General features: G+C 34.8%; 1 protein-coding gene across 4 annotated transcripts; it reads left to right on the top strand.

Moving 5' to 3' along the window:
• Positions 1-736: 736 nt before the first annotated feature.
• Mekk1 (mitogen-activated protein kinase kinase kinase 4) lies at positions 737-18,886 on the top strand. 4 transcript variants are annotated; one of them, XM_036361481.2, is made up of 15 exons: positions 6,995-7,266; positions 8,261-8,433; positions 11,547-11,747; positions 11,832-12,339; positions 13,036-13,273; positions 13,351-13,624; positions 13,686-13,919; positions 13,984-14,124; positions 14,217-14,745; positions 14,814-16,259; positions 16,330-16,521; positions 16,647-16,935; positions 17,001-17,107; positions 17,175-17,354; positions 17,429-18,886. In XM_036361481.2, the coding sequence occupies exons 2-15, from the start codon at positions 8,420-8,422 to the stop codon at positions 17,510-17,512; spliced, it is 4,437 nt and encodes a 1,478-aa protein (XP_036217374.2). In that variant the 5' UTR covers positions 6,995-7,266; positions 8,261-8,419; the 3' UTR covers positions 17,513-18,886. The 4 variants fall into 4 exon arrangements, with proteins under 4 accessions (XP_036217373.2, XP_036217374.2, XP_036217377.2 ...); XM_036361480.2 differs by lacking the exons at positions 6,995-7,266; positions 8,261-8,433 and adding an exon at positions 737-1,146; XM_036361484.2 differs by lacking the exon at positions 8,261-8,433 and having other exon boundaries at positions 6,996-7,266.
• The last annotated feature ends 1,645 nt before the right edge of the window (positions 18,887-20,531 follow it).

Below are 20,531 nucleotides of genomic sequence, written 5' to 3'. Positions count from 1 at the left end.
TCAGTCATACTGTTTGCACTTTGTTTGTGTGTAGTATTTGTTGTTTTTGTATTAAAGAAAAACTAATTTGTTTAAATATCTCATTAAAAGCCTATATTTGTGAAATAAAATTGTATAAATATATATTTGAAAATAAACAATAAACGAAAATTCTCGTAAATATTTAAGTGAAATTTTTTGACTCTGCTAAAAAATATTTTAAACTTAATATATAAATTTTATAAATATGTAATATCGATTTGTAGCTACTATAATTGAATTTCGAAAATAATAATTTTCAAATATTCAATGCCTAATATTAAAAGTGATATAACTTTAATAACGGAAGATACATACATTCTCAAACATGTGTACATGTTTATATACTTATTTGTATGTGTCTGTTTATATACATATATATGGAAACGAATGTTTATGTTCGTTGGGTTATTTCCTCCGGAACAGCTGTTCATTATAATGGGAAAGAAATACAAACACGAATTTCTGTAACAAAACAGCGTACAGGGCGACACAAAGGTGCAATTACTTGGAAATATAGTTGTTTTTGCTTCGTTTTATGCAAAATTGCTATTTACGATGTATAAAATATTTGATGAATTGAAGTAAAAAAGTGTTAATTGAACCATACTTCTTTTATAAGTAACATATATGTAAAAATTTTAGCTTTTAGCACAATTAGACCACTCTGTATTTGTTCACTTTCAGTTTTTTTATCAATACCATGAAGTTTATTTCAGTTGGTGAATAAAATTGAATAGAGTAGGTTTTAGGTATTAATGTGTTGTGCTGCTCTTTTGAAAATTAATATGAAAGTTAATGTATATTTCGGTGAAACTTAAGTGTGTAAATGAGATTTAGTGAAGGTGAATTAAGTTAAAAGAGCATATATGTATATACCTAAAGCATTTATGTTGTAAAAATTGTTTTAAATACGAGCAAAACAACTGTAAATATGTCAGAGCAACGAATAAGAAGACTGCGATCTAAAATAAATTTGGCAAAATTAGATAATGGAGTTTTGCTGCGACAACTAAACGTTGACGATAGCAGTAACACCATAAGTGATATTGAAGACAACGTAGACAAAAATGAAGAAGCTAATGTTGTCAACGTTGTTAAACAGGGGGCTGACGACGACTTATCAAGGTAAGCAAACAAGTGACAAAACATAGCGGAGAAAAGTGTAATTGTGTTGAATCGGATTTGCGTATGGGAACTAACCGGAAAAGTGGCTAATTAAGATTGAGGGAAATGCAAATAAGAGTAAGATTGCAAAAGTGTTGTTAAAGTGGCGGCCGCCTTTTGGATAGCGTGTGAAGTCGTCTGTAAAAGGCATGGTTGAGCCGGTCTTTAAAGCAATTCCTCGCATAAGGCTTTGGAATATGAATGAAAAATCAATAATTTTCAAGTTTTTTTAACTCTAAAGCGTGTGGTTATGTTTAAAAAATAATATTATAATGATGAAGCAGTCGTATAGCATTACATTTGTTCAAAAAGCCAAAGGGAAAGTGCAGCATCTTAGCTTTTTTGGCAAAACCGGAATATCCATATTACTAATTTCTATATCTGTACACTTATTACCTGTGTATATACATACATATATTTGTATTTACAATGAAAGAAATCAAAGGTAAAGGTAATTTGCAAAATGTAATGCGTACTTGCTGGCATGCAATCTGCTCAAAATGAATGTGGAAAGCAACAATTCAAGGTACTTTTTGTGAGTTGAGTAATTGCAGTATTCGTAAATGTGTTTCGATAAAAATATAAAAACTACTTTGCAGAGCATACCATTTTTCAGAAATCAGCAAACGTACATACATATGTATGTATGTAAGTATGTAGCCAATATTTGAATTTCTGCTAGCTTTGCATATGTGTTTATCAGTTTTGTATGTTTTTTAAAGTAAGATATGATAAGGAATCGGCTGCATATACACACATATAATTGGTATGGTGAGCTTTGTGGTATGTCGTGGTTTCATATGAGTTTTTCGAGGAATGTATCTACAAATATTGACGAATAATGAGTATGCGTTACTATTTTGTAGAAAATGAAAAACTAATTTAATTATTTGCAAGCTGCAAAGACTTTTTAATGACATATTTTTAGTCTTAAGCTCTATATTTTTCAATTTTTCTTTGAAATTCTTGATAAGCGCGGTCTGTTTTGAGAACTGAACTCTTTATCGAGATTCAAAAGGCGTTTTAAGTAAAATTTTCTTGTCATGCAGACTTTTTGTTAAACTCACAATCTACATACAAAGATTTTATGCCTTTGAAGTATCACGTATTTTTTGACTTTCCAATAAAAAGTAATTTAAGCTTCTCCAATCTATGACAAAACGAGCCATAATTATGGTTATGTATTTTTGCTTTTTTTTGGTAAGAAACAAAACGGCATGAAAATTCCAGTTATGTACGTAGCATAAAAAAATTCGTTATAGAAAGAGCAAAACTTACTGAAAATTGATGAAATTGCAGTGTTCTGGAAATTAATTCGTTATAAAAATACTTCGTTGTACAGAAGTTCGGAATAGAGAAATTCGACTGTAATATTCAGGTACTTTCAACATGAACGAGAAGCTTAAAAAGGAATTATGTATGTACAAGTATGTATATTTAACTCCAAACTTTAGTATTTTCAATAAATACAATATATTAAGTTTGTTAAATATTCTTTAAATACAAAACTGTTTGCACTTATTATTTTGGCTATCTGTGTATATTTAAATACTTAAGCACATATATGGTATATACTTGTATGTATACATGTGTATATGCATGTAGATAAATATATACATGTTGGTTGTAAAGTTTCTGTTCTCACCAAAAATAGCATTACTAGCTCCAAATTATTTTTCTCAAGTTGGTACATCTGTCGTGAGAACATATGCTAAGTTAAAAGTCCTTCTGTTAATTCTTTGTTTACAAGCCATTTGAAGTTGACGTGTCAGAGTATTTTTTTCATAAGGAAAAAATTGAATGTCGCGCAGTGATTAGATTCTTTGTTTTGAAAGCTTACAAAGCAAATGAAATCTAAGAAGAATTGTTGGAAGAGTATAAGAAGTCCTCATCTTCAAAACGCACCATTTAATCTTGAGCTAGCGAATTTAAACGTGGTCGTACTAGGCTTGAAGACGATGCACGCGAAGGACAACTAAAAACCACAACCACACCAGAAGTCATTGAGCAAGTTCATAATATTGTTAGTGGACATTCAAGTTTAACTAAGCTTGAAATTGTTAATGCCATAGGCACCTCGGACGAATGAGTAGTTCGTATTTTACATGGAGAATTACATATGAAAAATCGTTTTGGAAAGTTAGTGCCGCACACGTTGACACTTCAAAAAAACTGGATCCAAAACAAATTTCATTTTCGCATAATTGTAATACAACCAAATTCTTGCGTCATTTTATAACTATGATTGAAATTTGGATCTACCACCATGATCCTAAATTGAAACAAGAACGTTTACAGTGGACTGAAGCTGGTATGGCATCGGTTTTTTGGGATGCAAAAGGAATTTTGTTGATTGATTATCTGCAGAAAGGTAAAACTATCAACGCTGAATATTTTTTCACCGGATTATTGGAATAAGTGTATTGAGGTTAAGGGAGTTAATATTGAATAAAAAAATATATTTCGCACCAAAAGCAGTATTTTTTTCATTTCGAGCGCAGAAACTTTACAACCAGCCTGTATATACACATATATGTATTGATCGCGCGGCAACTCGCTAAATGTGTTTCGAGTCAGCAGTTGGCTCCCAGTTTTTATTTTCTTTCACTATATTATCGTGCTCTCAAAAGTCCACGTGCTACAAAGTTTTCAATGAAATTAGTTATATGTTCGCAATTACCACAAAGTATCTGATTTTTGTATAATGTATACCAATACATATGTATGGATGTGCATAATTATGTATGTATTTATGTTGAGATATCATATGTTAAAAAATTGTGCATTATGTTTACATGCGTCTAATAATAAAAAAGTCCGTGTGATATGAGTAACTTTTAGTGTTGACAACATAATTTTTGTTGCTCTAAAAGACTACTTAACTCAAACAATTACCGTCAGCGAATATTATGACCGCTGCTACCGAAAATCACACATTTTAATTTATTTGTATTCACATACATATTTATTTATCATACGGCGCGTGCTGTGGTCTGCATCATCAACTCTATATGTACTAAATTCCAAAGAAAGTGAATATTTGCTGCTGTTGCAATTTCAACGGTAATCTATTAATATTTTCTTTTTTACTTTAGTCATGCCTTTAATTTAACTCAGTGATGGTCAATATATAATAATATTTCCATGCAACAATTCCGTTTTGTTAACCCCATTCGACGTTGTTATTTTCCAGATTTTAACTATCATTTCTTTTCGATTCACCTTTGGTGTGCTGTCGTAGCAGTTATCCAATTTGGTATGCGCTTTGATTAGCATTTATTTTGTTTGCCCTTTGCGTCCACAACACTTTGTCCAAATGCAAGTTACAATATATTTCTTGATATATGTACATATGTATGTGTGTATATGAACAATTCTGTTGTATTGCTACACACGCATAATTACTCAATGGGTTTCTTTGATTTTCATTTTTTAGTCAATACATCGCATTTTTCTTGTATCTTATTTCACCAAATAGCGGTAAATGTTAAAATTGGTTTTTTTGTTGTAGGGTGATTGTGCTAGATTTTTAAAATAAATACCCAATTATAAAAACAAAGCGTCCCCTGTCGCCAATCACACTGTCTGTAAGCTCCTGTCTGCGCTCTCATTTTATTATTAACCTCGAAAACTTTGCTAGGTGGACTGCTTCGGAATTACTTACCATCTATACTAATTATAATGACAGTATTTAAATCTTAACTAACGGACTGAGTAAAAAGTTAGTTTACTTAGTACTGAAGCTGAAGCTGAAGCTTACCGATAAGTAGATTTACTAACTTAGCTCTCCCTCACTTCAGTTACAACTGAACACTCATACTAATATTAATAAAATAAAAAAAATCTTAATTTCTGTTATACCTATAAGCTATAATACTCTTCACAAATACAAAAGATTCAATACAAGAACTTGATTTTAATCGCTCAATTTGTATGTCAGCTATATGCTATAGTGTGTCTGATATTGGCGGTTTCGCCAAATAAGCATCTTTTTGGTTAGAAAAGGACATGTGCGAAATTTCAAATCATAACTGAAAACTGAGGGTCTAGTTCGCGTATATAAAGACACATAGATCGACATGGCTAAATCGACTGAGTTCGTCACACTGATAATTTATTTACATATATATTTTATGGGGTCTTCGACGTTTCCTTCTGGGTGTTACAAACTTCGTGTTAAACTTAAATTTTCGGGGCATAAAAACATTCAAACACTCTTTTTAGAATACAATATAAAGTGTAATTATAATATACATATCAACTCTGAAAACAGTTGCTCGCCGAAAGATTGGTTTTTTTCCCCGGTTTTTGTTGTGCAACTTTAGTGGCTCTCGAAATTCCATTTTCAAAGCATATACGAGTATAAATCATTGAGTGTGGTTAGGTTTTCTCTTGTCAATAAATACATTTATGCATATATATATGTATGTGCATATATTTTTTAATTTCCACATATAACTCTCAATTATTTAAATCTAGTAAATTTCACTATAAAATATGCAGAGAATGCGTGCTACCCATGTAAGCAAATAGCTATCTTGATAGCATTATTTTCTATTTGATAATAACTATATACCTTTTAAGCTCTTGGTTTTAAATGTATTCAATAAATATCTCTTTATATTGCCCATCACGTTCTCTTTCTCTTAAATGTGCTCCCACTATCTGATTCTTATAAGAGCTTGTTACATAGGCAGCAATTGCATAGCTATTGATACCCTACGGCCAGCATGAAAGAAAATTCCAATTTTGAAATGTCAAAAAGCACCAAAGTTAAAAAAACATTGTTATCTTGAAAACTAAGAAACCTTATGATAAAGAACTAACAACAATTGTTTTATAATAACTCAAGCAATAAATTTTTATCAAAGAACCTAAATTACTCCATTTTAGACTTAATTATGTTCGGTTAGATACAAACATAAGCAAAAGCCAGGGCTCTATAATTATATACATACATTGTATGTGTGCTTCTTATCAAAATCAAAACTAATTTATTGCGTTGGTTTTAACGTTAAAATTTTCGGTTTAATAATATCGACTGATGTAAAGGAATGCATATAAATCTAAATATAGGAAATCAGTACTTACCAAGTTCCCTTAAGAGATTACACCAGTCTCCCTCAAAGACAAGAAAAACACGTTAACTTTATCTGCACCCTTCAGCGGTCCATTTCTTAGAGTAACTATATGTATAGCTAAAGCTACTCAAAAAGATATATATATATCTAGATTTTGATCGGTCATTTTGAAATGGTAATTTTGTTCGGAGATTGCAGCGTACTCAGCTCGTAACATTTATATATATATGGTACTTTATAGGGTCTCCGACGTTTCCTTCTGGGTCTGACAAACTTAATATACGCTGTTCTGGGTATAAAAGTTATAGATTTATCATTAATAATATACAGGCCCTTTAAGCTATCAGAAAGTTAAGTTTGAAGTTATTTGTACTCTCAAATAAATCTGTGATGCTTAAGGCCTTTTGTGAGACGTCTATTAACATATACTCATATTTGATAAGCAGTTGTTGCAGTTTTGGATTTCCAGCTGTATATGGTAGACATGGTGAAAACTTAACTAACTTACCTGCACAATACACCCACTGGAATTACAAATACAAATCCATTACCCACAAATGCAAACATCGCGGCTTATATTGTTTGTTGATTGAAGAGTAAAAAAGAGGTGCCCAAGAGTAGGTGCGTGCTCTTGACTAAATGTGCGAAATGCTCTCTCATTTGGTGTCGGCCTTGTGCGCCTCATAACATTGGGTATGCACAGGGAATACCCTCAGTTGACGGTGTTTACTTGGAAAATGCAGTTGAATTACCAACAGACTGGCTGACCGTTCCGCATTTTACTTATTAAAATTTGTATTTATTTATGTACAACTAATTTTTGTTTGTGTTTGGGACAAAGTAGTACATACTTGTATATCATATAATATATGGTGCTATGTGCTGGCATGACGGGCACTACGCTCAACCGCCAGTCGAACGAATTTTGGACTTGAATTTGCAGATCACAGTCGATGTGCTTATCGCCTGAGCGTGCGTGTGCGTCTCGGTCCGGACACTGGTATGTGTGACGTTGAATTTAGTGACGTTACGTGCGATGAGCAGCGTTGATTTACGCCGTAACAGCGTAACGCGGCTGCGACTGTCAAAGCAATATGGTTCAGTGACAGTTGTGTAAAACACATACTCAGATATTTATTTATTTACGCATACAAGTTTTCGGATGTACATATGACAATATTACGGCGCTCTTTTGTGTAGAGTTAATGAATCTTCTCACCGTTTAAGAAATGCAAAATTAAAAATAAAAGTCGTTGTATTTTGTATATTATAAACTGTGTGCCGTCGGTTCTCATTGGCAGCGCTGCTGGCTAAGCTCTGCGCTTGAGTGTGCGGGCTAATAAGTGCGACCCCCCTCAGTGGTCGTGTGCTCGCTCATGTGAATCGTGTGATATTTAGCAAAAATAATAAAGAAAATACATATTTATAAATAAATAAATTTGCACGATCTGCTGCTGGCTGGAGGACTGATACTGCTACAAAGCACATATTGCCCTAAGAACTATGCATTAAACTATAGTGGCACGACTCAATGCTCGACCTTTTATGTAAAATTAATCATATATATTATTAATATTTGATAAGTATTCCGCGAGCATCATATGTACGGACGTTGCTGTTCGTTTTTCGCATACGCCGGCAACTTTGGTATTCACGCGATGCCATTAACAGTGGTGCGGAGGTTAAAAAGCTGTGAGGTAGTGCAGCGGTAACTGTTGTAAATGCCATGTGATTGTGCAGTGAACAAAATAACACAAGAGAACGCATATCTTTCACCCTTTCGGTTGGAAAGAATTGAATTACATGTCTGTGTGCTGAAATTCCGTGCACCACGTACTTGCATACTTGTACATATGTAGGTGCATGTAAAAGTTGAATGGGCATTCGTACTTTGCGAACGCAGATGCATTTAAGCATATACAATACAATGTAATGCATATATAAATATTATATATATGTATATTATATATATTACTTATTCAATGTTGTGTCAGAACTTTTCGTTCCAGTGTTAGTAGTGTTTAACTAAACCGTATAAAGTGGGCAGTAAATTTACATTTGATTTTGATTTCAATCGAAGAGAAAATTGCGAAATTTAAACACAACAACAACATTGAGTTTTATAGGCAAATTCAAGATACATTAATAACAAAATGAGACGTAAAAAGTAAGTTTTGTATTCGTATAATATGTATGTTATATTATATGTGCGGTTAAAAGGGTAAACGTGTAAAAAATTAGAGAAAATTGTTTTTTTTTTCACTTTGCTGTATTTTTGAAAACCTTATAGGTTTGCTTTTGTTTCTACGTGATCTGTTTCTAAAGTAATTAAGTAGCAGAAAATGTAAATTTTATCCGGAATAAGTATTCAATAAGTTAAATTAAATTCGGTGGTATACATTACTTACAAATGTGAAGTATTTGTAAAATAAACTTGTTGATGCATGTACATATGTGCATACAATGTGCTAAGTTTAGATTATGTAAAGTCTAAAACACATAACGGATTTTTACGTGAAGTTGATTTCGATGCCACGATTATACTTTTTTCCTCTTGGCCATAACTATCAACTGATCTGTTTATTGTTTAAGACTCTTTAAATGCTTTTGTCATCAGGAGAGTACATTTTGAGCAGCATTTAAACATTGCTGGAACTACTTGTACTTTGGCTTCATAGCTTGGTCAAGAATGGCATGGTATTTGTTACCTTGTATATACGATGGATTTGAGGAATACATATGCTTGATATCTTAAAATCAATATTACAAGATTCTGATTAGATACAGTTAGACGTGAGCATAATTTAAAATTGTTGTTGCGGCAGAATTCTGCCGAGTTGACAGTCCTTGGCCGGATAAAAATACAGGTCTGTTCCGGTTACGTAGACCCGACTGTCGTGGGAACGAATTTGAAATTCCTCGCTTTGCGTGCCTACATTTTTGATTTGTATGGTATTTGGAAGTTCTATATACAATTTAACGGTATCTAGCTCCTCAACCTACATATGCACCATATGTTTTGCATAAATAACAGCAAGAAAAAACCCAACTTCGGAACCGAAAGCTTTACAAATAAAAAAGTTTCCCCACACAAGAACTTAATTTTGATCGATCAGTTTGTATAACAGTTATATGCTATATTGATCCGATCTAAACAATTGCTTTGGATAATAATCCATGATAAATGAACGTGAAGACATCTCCTCAAATAAAAAAATTTCCCAGACATGGACTTGATTTTGATCGATCAGTTTGTATAGCAACTCGGCAATCCTGACAAAGGAGCAGCTTATTGAGAAGAAAAAAACGTGTGCAAAATTTCAGATCGATATCTCAAAAACAAAAACTTACAAACTTCGTGTCGCACTTAATATACCCTGTTCAAGATATAAAAATATTAGCCACCTTAGGTCTCTGATTAAAATAAAGCTCAGAATAATTTATAACAGAAATTATTAGTGATTATTACAAGACGATGCTAAAATTAAAAAAAAAATGGTTTTTAAATGATAATGTTCCTTGAAGAGTATTTATTCGTAGGGTCATAATATTGACCATAAAAAGCATTCAAATCTAGGAGATGATCATTTGCTCATCTTTTTAAATACAACACAAAACATTTCACTACATAATAATTGTTACAACTCTAGTTATTTTCGGACTAGTTTCACCTTTCGCTGCGTGGTTGTTGTTGCATATGCATTCTCACACGTTGGTGCGTTAATTAATACCATAAATTTCATTTAATTATTCAATTCTCAGAAAATTCATTTCCTTCAAGGATAATGGAATTTATAGAAAAATATAGTTTTATTATTTTTTTTGTTAATGGCCGTTGATGACTTAATTAATTAATAGTTAATAACCAGCCTAGTTACATCTTGTGCTCATTCGTTATGGTCTCAAGATCAAATTCAATTAATTCACTCAATATGATTTAATTAATCATTATTATTATCGAGCCTATATGTGTGTATACATATATTTTGTTGGCACATAATATTGGATAGATAATCCTTCGCGTAAACTTGACAAGTAGATGATAATATTTATTTTGTTTTTTTAAGAAAAATCATTATATTTTTAAATAAGAAATATTACGTTTAGACACAATGATTTACCTACCCACTTTCTAATATGAATTGAAAAGTCTGAGTATAAAGCGTTTAGGAGTAAGCGGCAATAACGGTTGTATGAGGTGTTTTTAGAGGGATTTAACTTTCATTGGAAATAACATAAAATTAAATAATCAACGTTTTGCCTTTTTGGTTAGTCAATTTTATGCTTCTTGAATATGAGTTTGTCTATGTGACAGTTTTATGACGTGATTGTTTTGATGATGTAATATTTTATAAATAATGGTTTATGCTTATTTTTGGACGCTACTTTTGTAAATAACTTTCTGATGAATGATCTGAATGTGCATAAATATATACACCTACATAAATGATAGCAAGCACGATATTTGCATATACATAGATGATATATACATACATACATATTTACCTATGTATGTATATCCAAGCTCATGAAAGCCTGCCATAATTTGTCGTTTGTCAATCAAAACTGTCAATTAGTCTTTTATAAGCAATATTGATGTATAATTATAGGCGTGACGCCCAGGTAGCTATATATATTTGCAAATACACATAGCAAGTATGCAGCTAAACGGTAATATGCTTTGATTATAAACGCTTATCAGTAATAATTTGAGACCGGAACACTGCTATGCGATAAGATAAATGCTGAAGGGCCAACCAATTACACGAATTATGCGGGCTTCCGTGCGCTACATATGCAAATTAAAAGTGATTTATTTGTGCTAATAACGCACATGATTTATGAAATTTATATTTGAATGCATATGCATAGAATCGGATATATACAGAATTTGGAATATCAATAGTTTTTTTTCAATAATGAGAGGTATAGGTATAGGAGTTTTGTTCAGATTTGGTGGGTGCACGAACCCCAAGAAGTAGCGACCCTTTAAATATTATCAGGGAAGGGTATTTAGTTGCTACATGTGGGTGAAATTTATGAGAAGCGTTGCTTTCTCAGAAATACTTTCGGAGAAAGGGTTCTTTATATAATTTTAGGGTTTAACTTAACTATACATATTTTATTTCTTTGGTTCCTTTATGTGTTTGTATTAAAAATTGAAAGATTTTTTAAATTTTCTTTAAAATTACGCGTTTCGAAAATAATGCATTTCTTTCGCTTTCGAAATTTTTAGCTATATTTTGCAATTTTAATATTTTTGTCTTTTCATTTTTATAGAGTTGAATTTCGTATTAAGCCTTCGGCAAGCCGAGGAGTGAATAACTATCATCCACTTGATGAGGAGTTAGTTTCACCACCCATTGACGATTTAGCGTCACGTTTCGAAGAGTACGGTACAACACCGCCGCGTACAAGAATGAAGATTAAAAGCCGCGATTGGGACCGCAAAAAAGTACATGCTGTCGCCTCTGTTGGATCGTACGTAGACTCTGAAAAAAATATAATTTCTATATAGTCATATTTATGCATAGTTTCCATGTTTTAAGTTCCGTATATTTATAGATCAAATGATCCGACACCGAGTACGCCCAAAAAAGGCATGACCCGTATGGCGCGTTCTCGAGTACTGCGACGCAACACTATGGATTGTGCATTACTGAATGAAATGTTTGTTAATGATGAAAGCAAACGTACCAGTAAACGTGCGCAGGATTTGTTGCGTGATGCTGAACGCGAACTTAAAAATTCTATGATTTCCGCAACATCTACCAGCTACTCCTCACGTGGTTCTAACTTACTTGACAGCACGCACCATCTGGAATCGATGGATAAGTGTACGCCACTGAATACGGAAGTGTGCGTGCGTGGCTCTTCGAAGGTGGTGGAATCGTGCAATAGATACATGTGTGTCTCCTCACGGCCAATAGGTTTTCGTGCGTCGGCTCCAGCATCCGCATTTGTTCAACAGCTGCGTTGTGAACGCACACCTGGCTTGAATATACGTAAAGAATTTCATGAGACTTTTGCCAATCTGATTAAGTTGGGCAGTGTCGACCGTCAAGATGCCAAGGTAAAGAATTTTTAAATTTGTAAGTATATACATATAATTTAGATTGTCGGAATAACGATCAAGAAAAAAACTGAAGTAAGAAAAACTGAAATACTAAAGTATTCTAATACTTAGAAGTTCTTAGGGTCCGTATTTCTAAGCATTTGATCTTTAAACACCAATGCACCTATGTCTTTCACTCGCAATTTACTTTTAATTAGGAAGTTGAATATAATTATAACTTGAACAGGGAATATTAAGTTTGCCACACAGTTTGTAACACCCAAAAGGAATCCTCCAGGATCCGTTAAAATATATACAGAGATATCGCTCTGAAATTTTGCAGACGTCCTTTTCTGCTCAAGAAACTGCTCATGAAACTGCTCATTTGTTGTAATTGCCAATATCGGACCGCTATAGCATATAGCTGCCATATAAACTGAACGATCCAAATCAAGTTCTTGTATGAAAAACTTTTTTCATATGACAATATATCTCCATGAAATTTGGCATGAATTATTAACCATGGTACAATCTCTCAACAAATTGTTCAGATCGGTCCACTATATACCATATATGTAGCTGCTAGTTCTTTTATGGAAAACCTTTTTATTATTTGTGAATAATAGTTTCGGTTCAACAGAAATTTACGTTTTTTCTTGTTTTTGTTATCAGTTGGTTTTTCCATAATGGCTAACTTTCCTCTATTGGGTTTAGCTTTCCCACGAAGACCAGACGTGGCAAGCGGAACTGAAAGATCTCATTTGGCTGGAATTGCAAGCGTGGCAGGCGGATCGCACCATGGAGCAGCAAGACAAATATTTATTCAACGCCCGACAGGCCGTGCCGGAATTGCTTTCACAAATTATAAACTACAAATTTCAACCGCGCTTTCAACGCGCCACGAGTGAAATGAGCGTGGACAGCGGCTTCAGCACGGATAGCAATGCAAGTTGTAAGAAAATATTTTATATGCTATTTGCTAATTAAGAAAAGTTTTTTGAACCACAAATTTGTTGCACGATTTAACAGCACCGCAGCCTGGTAAACTATGCACAGGTTGCATGTCTCTATATTGTAAGGATTGTATGGATCAGCAGGAGATCGCCATGAAGGAAGTGGAAGACCTCTTGACACGCTTAGAAGCCGCTGAGGCGCTTTATCCCTCCTCACAAGTCATGGGTGCATTTCATCCCATTTACAAAAATGAAAACTTTGTAGGCCGAATAAAAGCAATGTGTTTGTGGTATAATATAACGCGACAGAATCGTTTAAAACTGTGCATCTTTGGAAAAATATTGGCAAGGTATTATAGGAATTTTACTTTATTAACATTGTTAAACTGCATGTTGTTGTTTTTATTTCAGATTACAGGGTGAGAAATTCTCTTGGCCTGTGCAAACATGCTATGGCAGTGATAGTGGTGCTTCTTCTGGTGTGGAGAACGATGATTCGGGTGTGAATTCGGTTGATTCCAACAAGACCAGTTCTAGTCAAGCAACACCTCAACGTAAGCTCTCGTCTATTTTTTCGGCACCTAAGGTGCAGTTTATGCTGAACGATGTAGCGCAAGTGCCAGGCGAAACTTCCAGTAGTAACGAGTAAGTCTAGCATATTTATGATGTACACACAATTTTTGAATGTTGTACGTTTTCTCGGTTTCAGATCTACCTCAACCGAAGTTAGCCATGTGTCATCAGAGATATCTGGTTCGCTTTTGCGTAAAGGTTCAATGCACGACATCAATATATTCAGTGTTGAACCTCTAGCCAGTTGTAATGATGCTAATTCCTCGGCGCTATATAGGTGTGAATATATATATATATATATATATAAATGTATTTCAAGGTTTTGCAAGAATAATATAACTGTCAATTTTGTTTTTTATTTGCTCTTAGAAAGTTTATTGAAAATGTTTTAAAGTCTCGTGGTCTCGCAAAGGCATTGTCGTTTTTAAATAAATTGCACAATGTCGTGCTGTACAAAGCGCATATTTCGCTGGAGAAGCCGGGTACGGAAGATTATGACTTCGAGACTGAGCGCATTGACGAAGATGTGCCACGTTTAGAACCGGAAATTAGTCGCGAACAAATAGATGAATTACGACGCTTTGGCTATTGGAGTGACGAGGCGAAATCTATTAACTTGCCTACATACATTCCCTCGTTTGTATTTCTAAGCGGCATACCATTACAATTTATGCACGAGTTTTTAAGAATGCGTCTAGAGACTCGTCCACCAAAACCAAATCCACTTAGCCTAGAGCAACTCATGAAGGAATTGCGCGAAGGATTGACACTGGCATTGACACATCGGGAACGTTATCAGCGGCATATAACGACCGCTTTGATTGAGAACGAAGAAGAATTGGAGCGGTATATGGGAATACTAAATCATTTTGACAAAACAGTACGAAAAGTGTTTGAGGTACGGTGTTATTATAGTAATCCAATTTCCTTTTGTTAAATATTTAGTTTAAATTTGCGAAATTTTAGCTATATTTAGATTATATCGACCAGTTGGTGCTGCAGTCTGGTGCGAAGTGCAATAAGAAGTCTGCATTGGAAAAGGAATGGATGTTTACCAAGCTGATCAGTCCCATGATAAATGGCATGCACACAATTGCAGCCAAAAAGTTTTGCACCATAATACGCAACTTACTGCGTAGTATATCCGAACGTTTGGTGAGTCGGGCGGCTGAACTGGATATTCAAATCGATGATACGGCACAGCACGGTGAGAGCGATTTGAAGTGGCAGCTGTTAACAATCTGTCGAGAGATGCAATCTCTTTTCACTGTAGAACGTGAGTGTTCGGTGAAGGTGCTTTTCTTTGCGAAAATGTTTTGTCGCGATGTCGAGACAACCGACTTTCATCGTGAACACTACGAAGCTGATGTGATTAATCAACAGCAGGACTTTGTTTGTGCAGAAATAAAAAAATCCTTCAAATTACTGCAAAAGGATGTGCTCGATGTGCGCAATAAATTGTCGAAAATAATCGAACGTGTAATGGAGCGTTGCGGACCAGAACATATGTCCGAATTAGATGATCAAGACAGGCAAGCGGTACTTTCGCGTACACGTGAGATTTTACATCAGGGCTATAAATTTGGTTTTGAGTACAACAAAGATGTAATTCGGTTGTTCGAACAGCGTATAATGGCAAACAAAGACGAAACGTGTGAGGTTGACTTAGCGCTGGGTATTATCGATTTTGCAAAAATGTGGATGCATTTCGTGATGGAACGTTGCGAACGTGGTCGGGGTATGCGTCCTCGTTGGGCGTCACAGGGTTTAGATTTTCTTATACTTGCCTGTGATCCGCAAATCACGCGTCATCTAGACGAACGACAGTTTGAGGACTTGAAGAAGCAGATGGATCGCTGTATATCACATGTGATTGGTATTACTTCGGAACCGGAGAAAATCGCGCGTAAAAAGGCATCGCCACGCACGCGAAAAACATCATCACCGGCCACAAGTCGGTCGCGTACACCAACACGAACTCCAATATCCGTAGGCGGTGGCACAAATCCGAATTCACCGATGAGTTCGCCGCAGTACAATAAATTCTTACATCCGCAATTTAGTTTGAAGGAGGAAGTCTTGCGTAATGCCGCGGATGGTACACCAGAATACAGCGTCAACGAGGCTCTAGACGTACCGGACAATAATGGTAGCGGTTCGGAAAAACTTAGTGAATTACGCTTAATAGTGCCACAATCTTCACCCTTAAACAAATCGTCCCACGACGGCAGTAGCTCATCGCTGGCTCCACGCCAGGTGCGAGTGCGAGACGCTGTGAATCGATTAGATATGGAAATTGAGGAGAATCTTCGTGAACGCAATCTAATTGGTCACATCAAATCCTTGAATACATGCGACAAGGTTCAGATACGTGCCCGTAGCGTGAATTTCCATTGGCATCGGGGCATTAAAGTGAGCTATATATAATTTAAGACTTTTCGCGTATATTTCTTTAATTAAATATATGCATTCTTGATTGCAGATTGGCCAAGGCCGTTTTGGGAAAGTTTATACAGCTGTTAACAATAATACCGGTGAACTAATGGCTATGAAAGAGATTGCTATACAACCCGGAGAGACACGTGCGCTCAAAAACGTCGCTGAGGAGTTAAAAATCCTAGAGGGTATCAAACATAAGAATTTGGTACGCTACTATGGCATTGAGGTCCATAGGGTAAGCGTTCACAATATTCAGTCAGATTTTACATTTATGACTTGGCATATATTTTCAATAACTAATTTCTAATTATATACTCACAAATATTAAGGTTTAACTATTTATTATTTTTTATGCAATAGGAAGAACTTTTAATTTTTATGGAACTCTGTTCCGAGGGCACTTTAGAAGCATTGGTGGAGTTATCAGGCGGCCTGCCAGAAGTTCTAGTTCGTCGCTTTACGGTTCAACTGCTTTCAGGTGTTGCCGAACTACATAGACACGGTATCGTGCATCGTGATATAAAGACTGCAAATATATTTTTGGTGGACGGTAGTAACAGCCTAAAACTGGGCGATTTTGGCTCAGCTGTTAAAATACAGGCGCAAACAACGGTGCCCGGCGAACTTCAAGGCTATGTGGGCACACAAGGTAAGTGAAATGACAGCAAGCCTAGCATGAATAAGTGTTCTACATGTGTTACCTATTTCCAATAGCTTATATGGCTCCAGAGATATTCACAAAAACGAATAGTGATGGACATGGTCGCGCTGCGGACATTTGGTCGGTAGGCTGTGTGGTGGTTGAAATGGCATCGGGACAAGTAAGCTATTTTAAGAAAATGTAAAAAGCAATGTAATGATAACAACTGGTTTTCCCTATGACAACAGCGTCCATGGGCACAATTTGACTCGAATTTCCAAATTATGTTCAAAGTGGGTATGGGTGAAAAACCGGAAGCGCCTGAGAGTCTCTCACAAGAAGGGCACGATTTTGTAGACAAATGTTTGCAACATGATCCCAAAGATCGTATGACCGCCATGGAATTGCTTGAACAAAACTTTTGCAAGGTACACAATATTCAAAACTTTTTTATTGAAAAAACTTTAATTAATTTATGTCTTCTATGTGTACGATATTGCAGTATGGTCATGGTGATGAATTGAATTGCGACCAAACGCAAGAGGAGGTGCGACGTTCATTTCGGCGCAATGTTAAATTGAGATAGCGCGTATTTTGGTTGTTATTGCTAAACAGTATGTTTAGAAAACGAATGCATATGTACAGCACAGTAGACATGCTTCTGTTTTAACACTGTTTGTTATGTATAGCATAAAATACGAGTAGATGAGTATATGCTAAGCAGTATAAATCTATGAAAAGAATATATCGATACAACTACATATATGTTATATATATGTATATATATATATTTATTTTAGATTTTAGCGAATAAAATTAAACAATGTCCCGCAAAGCGCTTAGAGTCATAGGCATTAAATTAAATTATAGTATGTGTGTATGTTTCGATATATGTATGTATATATGACAAAGTGCACATGTGTATTTTATTCAAATATACTTGTAAATGTTAAGCCGAAAGCAAGAAGTATTTATTCTTTCAATGGTTGTGTTTGCTAATACGCAAGGTTTCTTTGTATTACGAAAATTAGTTGCAATAACCGTTGGGTACGTCTTGATGTTTAGTGCCTGGTAAAGCAGTATAATATAGTGAAAATATGTCTGAAGCATAGAACAGCTATCACTTTGTTTGCGAAATGAGATCCTGTATTAATTATAAATATCAAGATTTGCAATATGGCAGCTGATTCAACATTTAAACTAAGGGCATAAGTATGGCAGCACCGGTTTCTCCAATTTGGTATTCTATGCAAGATTTTTCAAGTTTTACTATTACTTTTATTACCCCAAGGCGAATATTATATAATGCAAATACTATATAAAGTCCATTAGGAAACGAAAGTGGTTATTCATTTTGAAAAATTTTCAATAATATTTTATTATCGCATGATTGGGAAAATTACCAAATAATTAAAACATAACACATTTGCGAACCATAATTTATACTAATTACAGAAGTACTCCTGGTTTATTCAAAAATTTTGTTTCTCCTGTATGACTTAAGAAATCTTCGTACATCATTGTATTTAGAAAAAAATTAAGAGTTGTAGAGACAAACTTATGTGAAGATATCCCGGTTTATGTTGTTGTTTTTGTTGTTGTAACGGTCTAGTCCCCGCTTGGATGATAAGTGATAGTTTGGTTGTCGTCGAGGTCATCTAACGGGAAGCGCAAGAAACAGGCTGTTTCGACGGGGTCGGACCATAGGGAAAAGGGTGTTAGATAAGTTGGGTTTGTTGGGCATGCAAAGAGGTGGTATCATGCGGAGCCTCATTGCACGCAGGTCGCGGTTTATGTTCTGGCGGTTGTGCCATACAATGTAGTCACGGTTGAAGTCGGTGCAGGTGCAGGCGTTACGGAAACACTTGGTGGACCGTCGTCAGTGCTTTCTACATTTACTGTTGGGGCCGTCGGCTGCTCTGTGGGAGCGGTGGGACCGGTATAAGTTTGTGCAAAAACGGACGATGCCAACAATAAAAGCGATAGAATCACGCTAAAAAGCAGTTGAAATACTACCAAACAAAAGATGATGAGAAAAAGAAATAATAATTTTCTCTTAATAGTAGTAGCGATTGTTTAAATATATAATGTATATAAATTTACCTTTCATTTTGGATGAGTTTTGCGTTCGCGTATGTTTGGGATACTATTCGTTCGGTATGATTCGTGGAATACATGTCTAAAAGGCATGCCTCGCCTATTTATACGCAAATACTAAATATTTTATCTATTATGAGAAATTATTGCAAAATAACTGATTGCCGATAAAGTTTTAATTAAACAATAGCCCGTTTGGTAGGCGCCAAATATTTACATAGATATATTTTCCCGTTTTAATTCAATGCATTTATCACTGATTAAACATATATATTCATATATGTATGTACATACATAGTAATGCGGTGTGATAACTTCTTAATTAGTTTATTTAACAATTCGGATTTATTGTGCCGTCAATGAATCCCAATTGGTCAATAGATATAAAGCTGCTCCAAGCTACTGGCGATAATTTGTTGGATTTTTCTGCATTACAAATAAGCTGAACAAATAAATACTTTAGTTAAGTAAGAAAGCGCTAAACTCGGATGCAGCTGCGTGGTATGTATATATTATACTTTGCCGAATTGTAAGAATTAAAGGCGTAATAATTCCATGTATTTGCTCAACTGTATCATAAAGAATGTTCCTAACTGATATTTAAGTTATTTATTGTAAAGCTTGCTAATGTAAATAACGCCATTTTATGGTCGTGGCCATGACCTGATTATACTATTCTGTAATTTTAAATATCATAGAGCATGAATGAACACTTGTATCAAGTTTAGTTAAAATATCTCTACTACTCATGTTGTTACACAGACAGATAAAATGAAAGATCGGAAGCACAGATAGACACTTGGATGAATTCGTTGATCCTGTGCAATTGGTTATACAAGTATGTATATATTAGATGTTGCAAACAACCGTTAGGTGAACTGAACCATTCTACTTTGTGCAGCATGTTGCGAGAGTTTAAAAATTGAGAATTATTTCAAAAGTTGCTAAATCCGTGAACGAATCGATCTATATCTGCCGCTTTCCTCCTACATCTATTCATGCATGGTTTAGATGTTTAGCTTAGTGTGTAGAAGTAGTGTATAAAGTTATTTAATTGATAGTGTTATTATTATATATAGCAAATATACAAAAATAACTTATATTGATTGAAAGAGACAATCTTGAAAACTGAGTGAAATGACACAATGCAATTTGCTATTAACAGATTGCGAATTAGATGTGGGTCGGTTCGAGCGTCTGAATACATAGTAAACTAAATGTACAACAATTTTAACACTGGACAAACAATTTTGAATACTGTATATACCATAATTTTCTTTCGAACATAGACACTTTTTAGCATCCTCAAATGGAGATGGCCGCCATCGATAGCAGAACCACCCCTGCAGTTGTCTGCTTGAACCGGAACCGCCTCCTAGGAACATCAAGAGGTCCTTCCTTGATTACGGTGACGCCTAACTTTAGATATCATCGCCATACACAGAGGAGCCATCAACACCTTCACCGACTTCCTCTTAGTGAATGGCGTACTTGAAGTCAAACCATCA

This window comes from Bactrocera oleae, chromosome 2 (genome assembly GCF_042242935.1).
Source record: "Bactrocera oleae isolate idBacOlea1 chromosome 2, idBacOlea1, whole genome shotgun sequence".
Lineage (NCBI taxonomy): Eukaryota > Metazoa > Arthropoda > Insecta > Diptera > Tephritidae > Bactrocera > Bactrocera oleae.
Note: the sequence above shows the minus strand (reverse complement) of the source record. Positions and strands in the feature narration are given on the sequence as shown.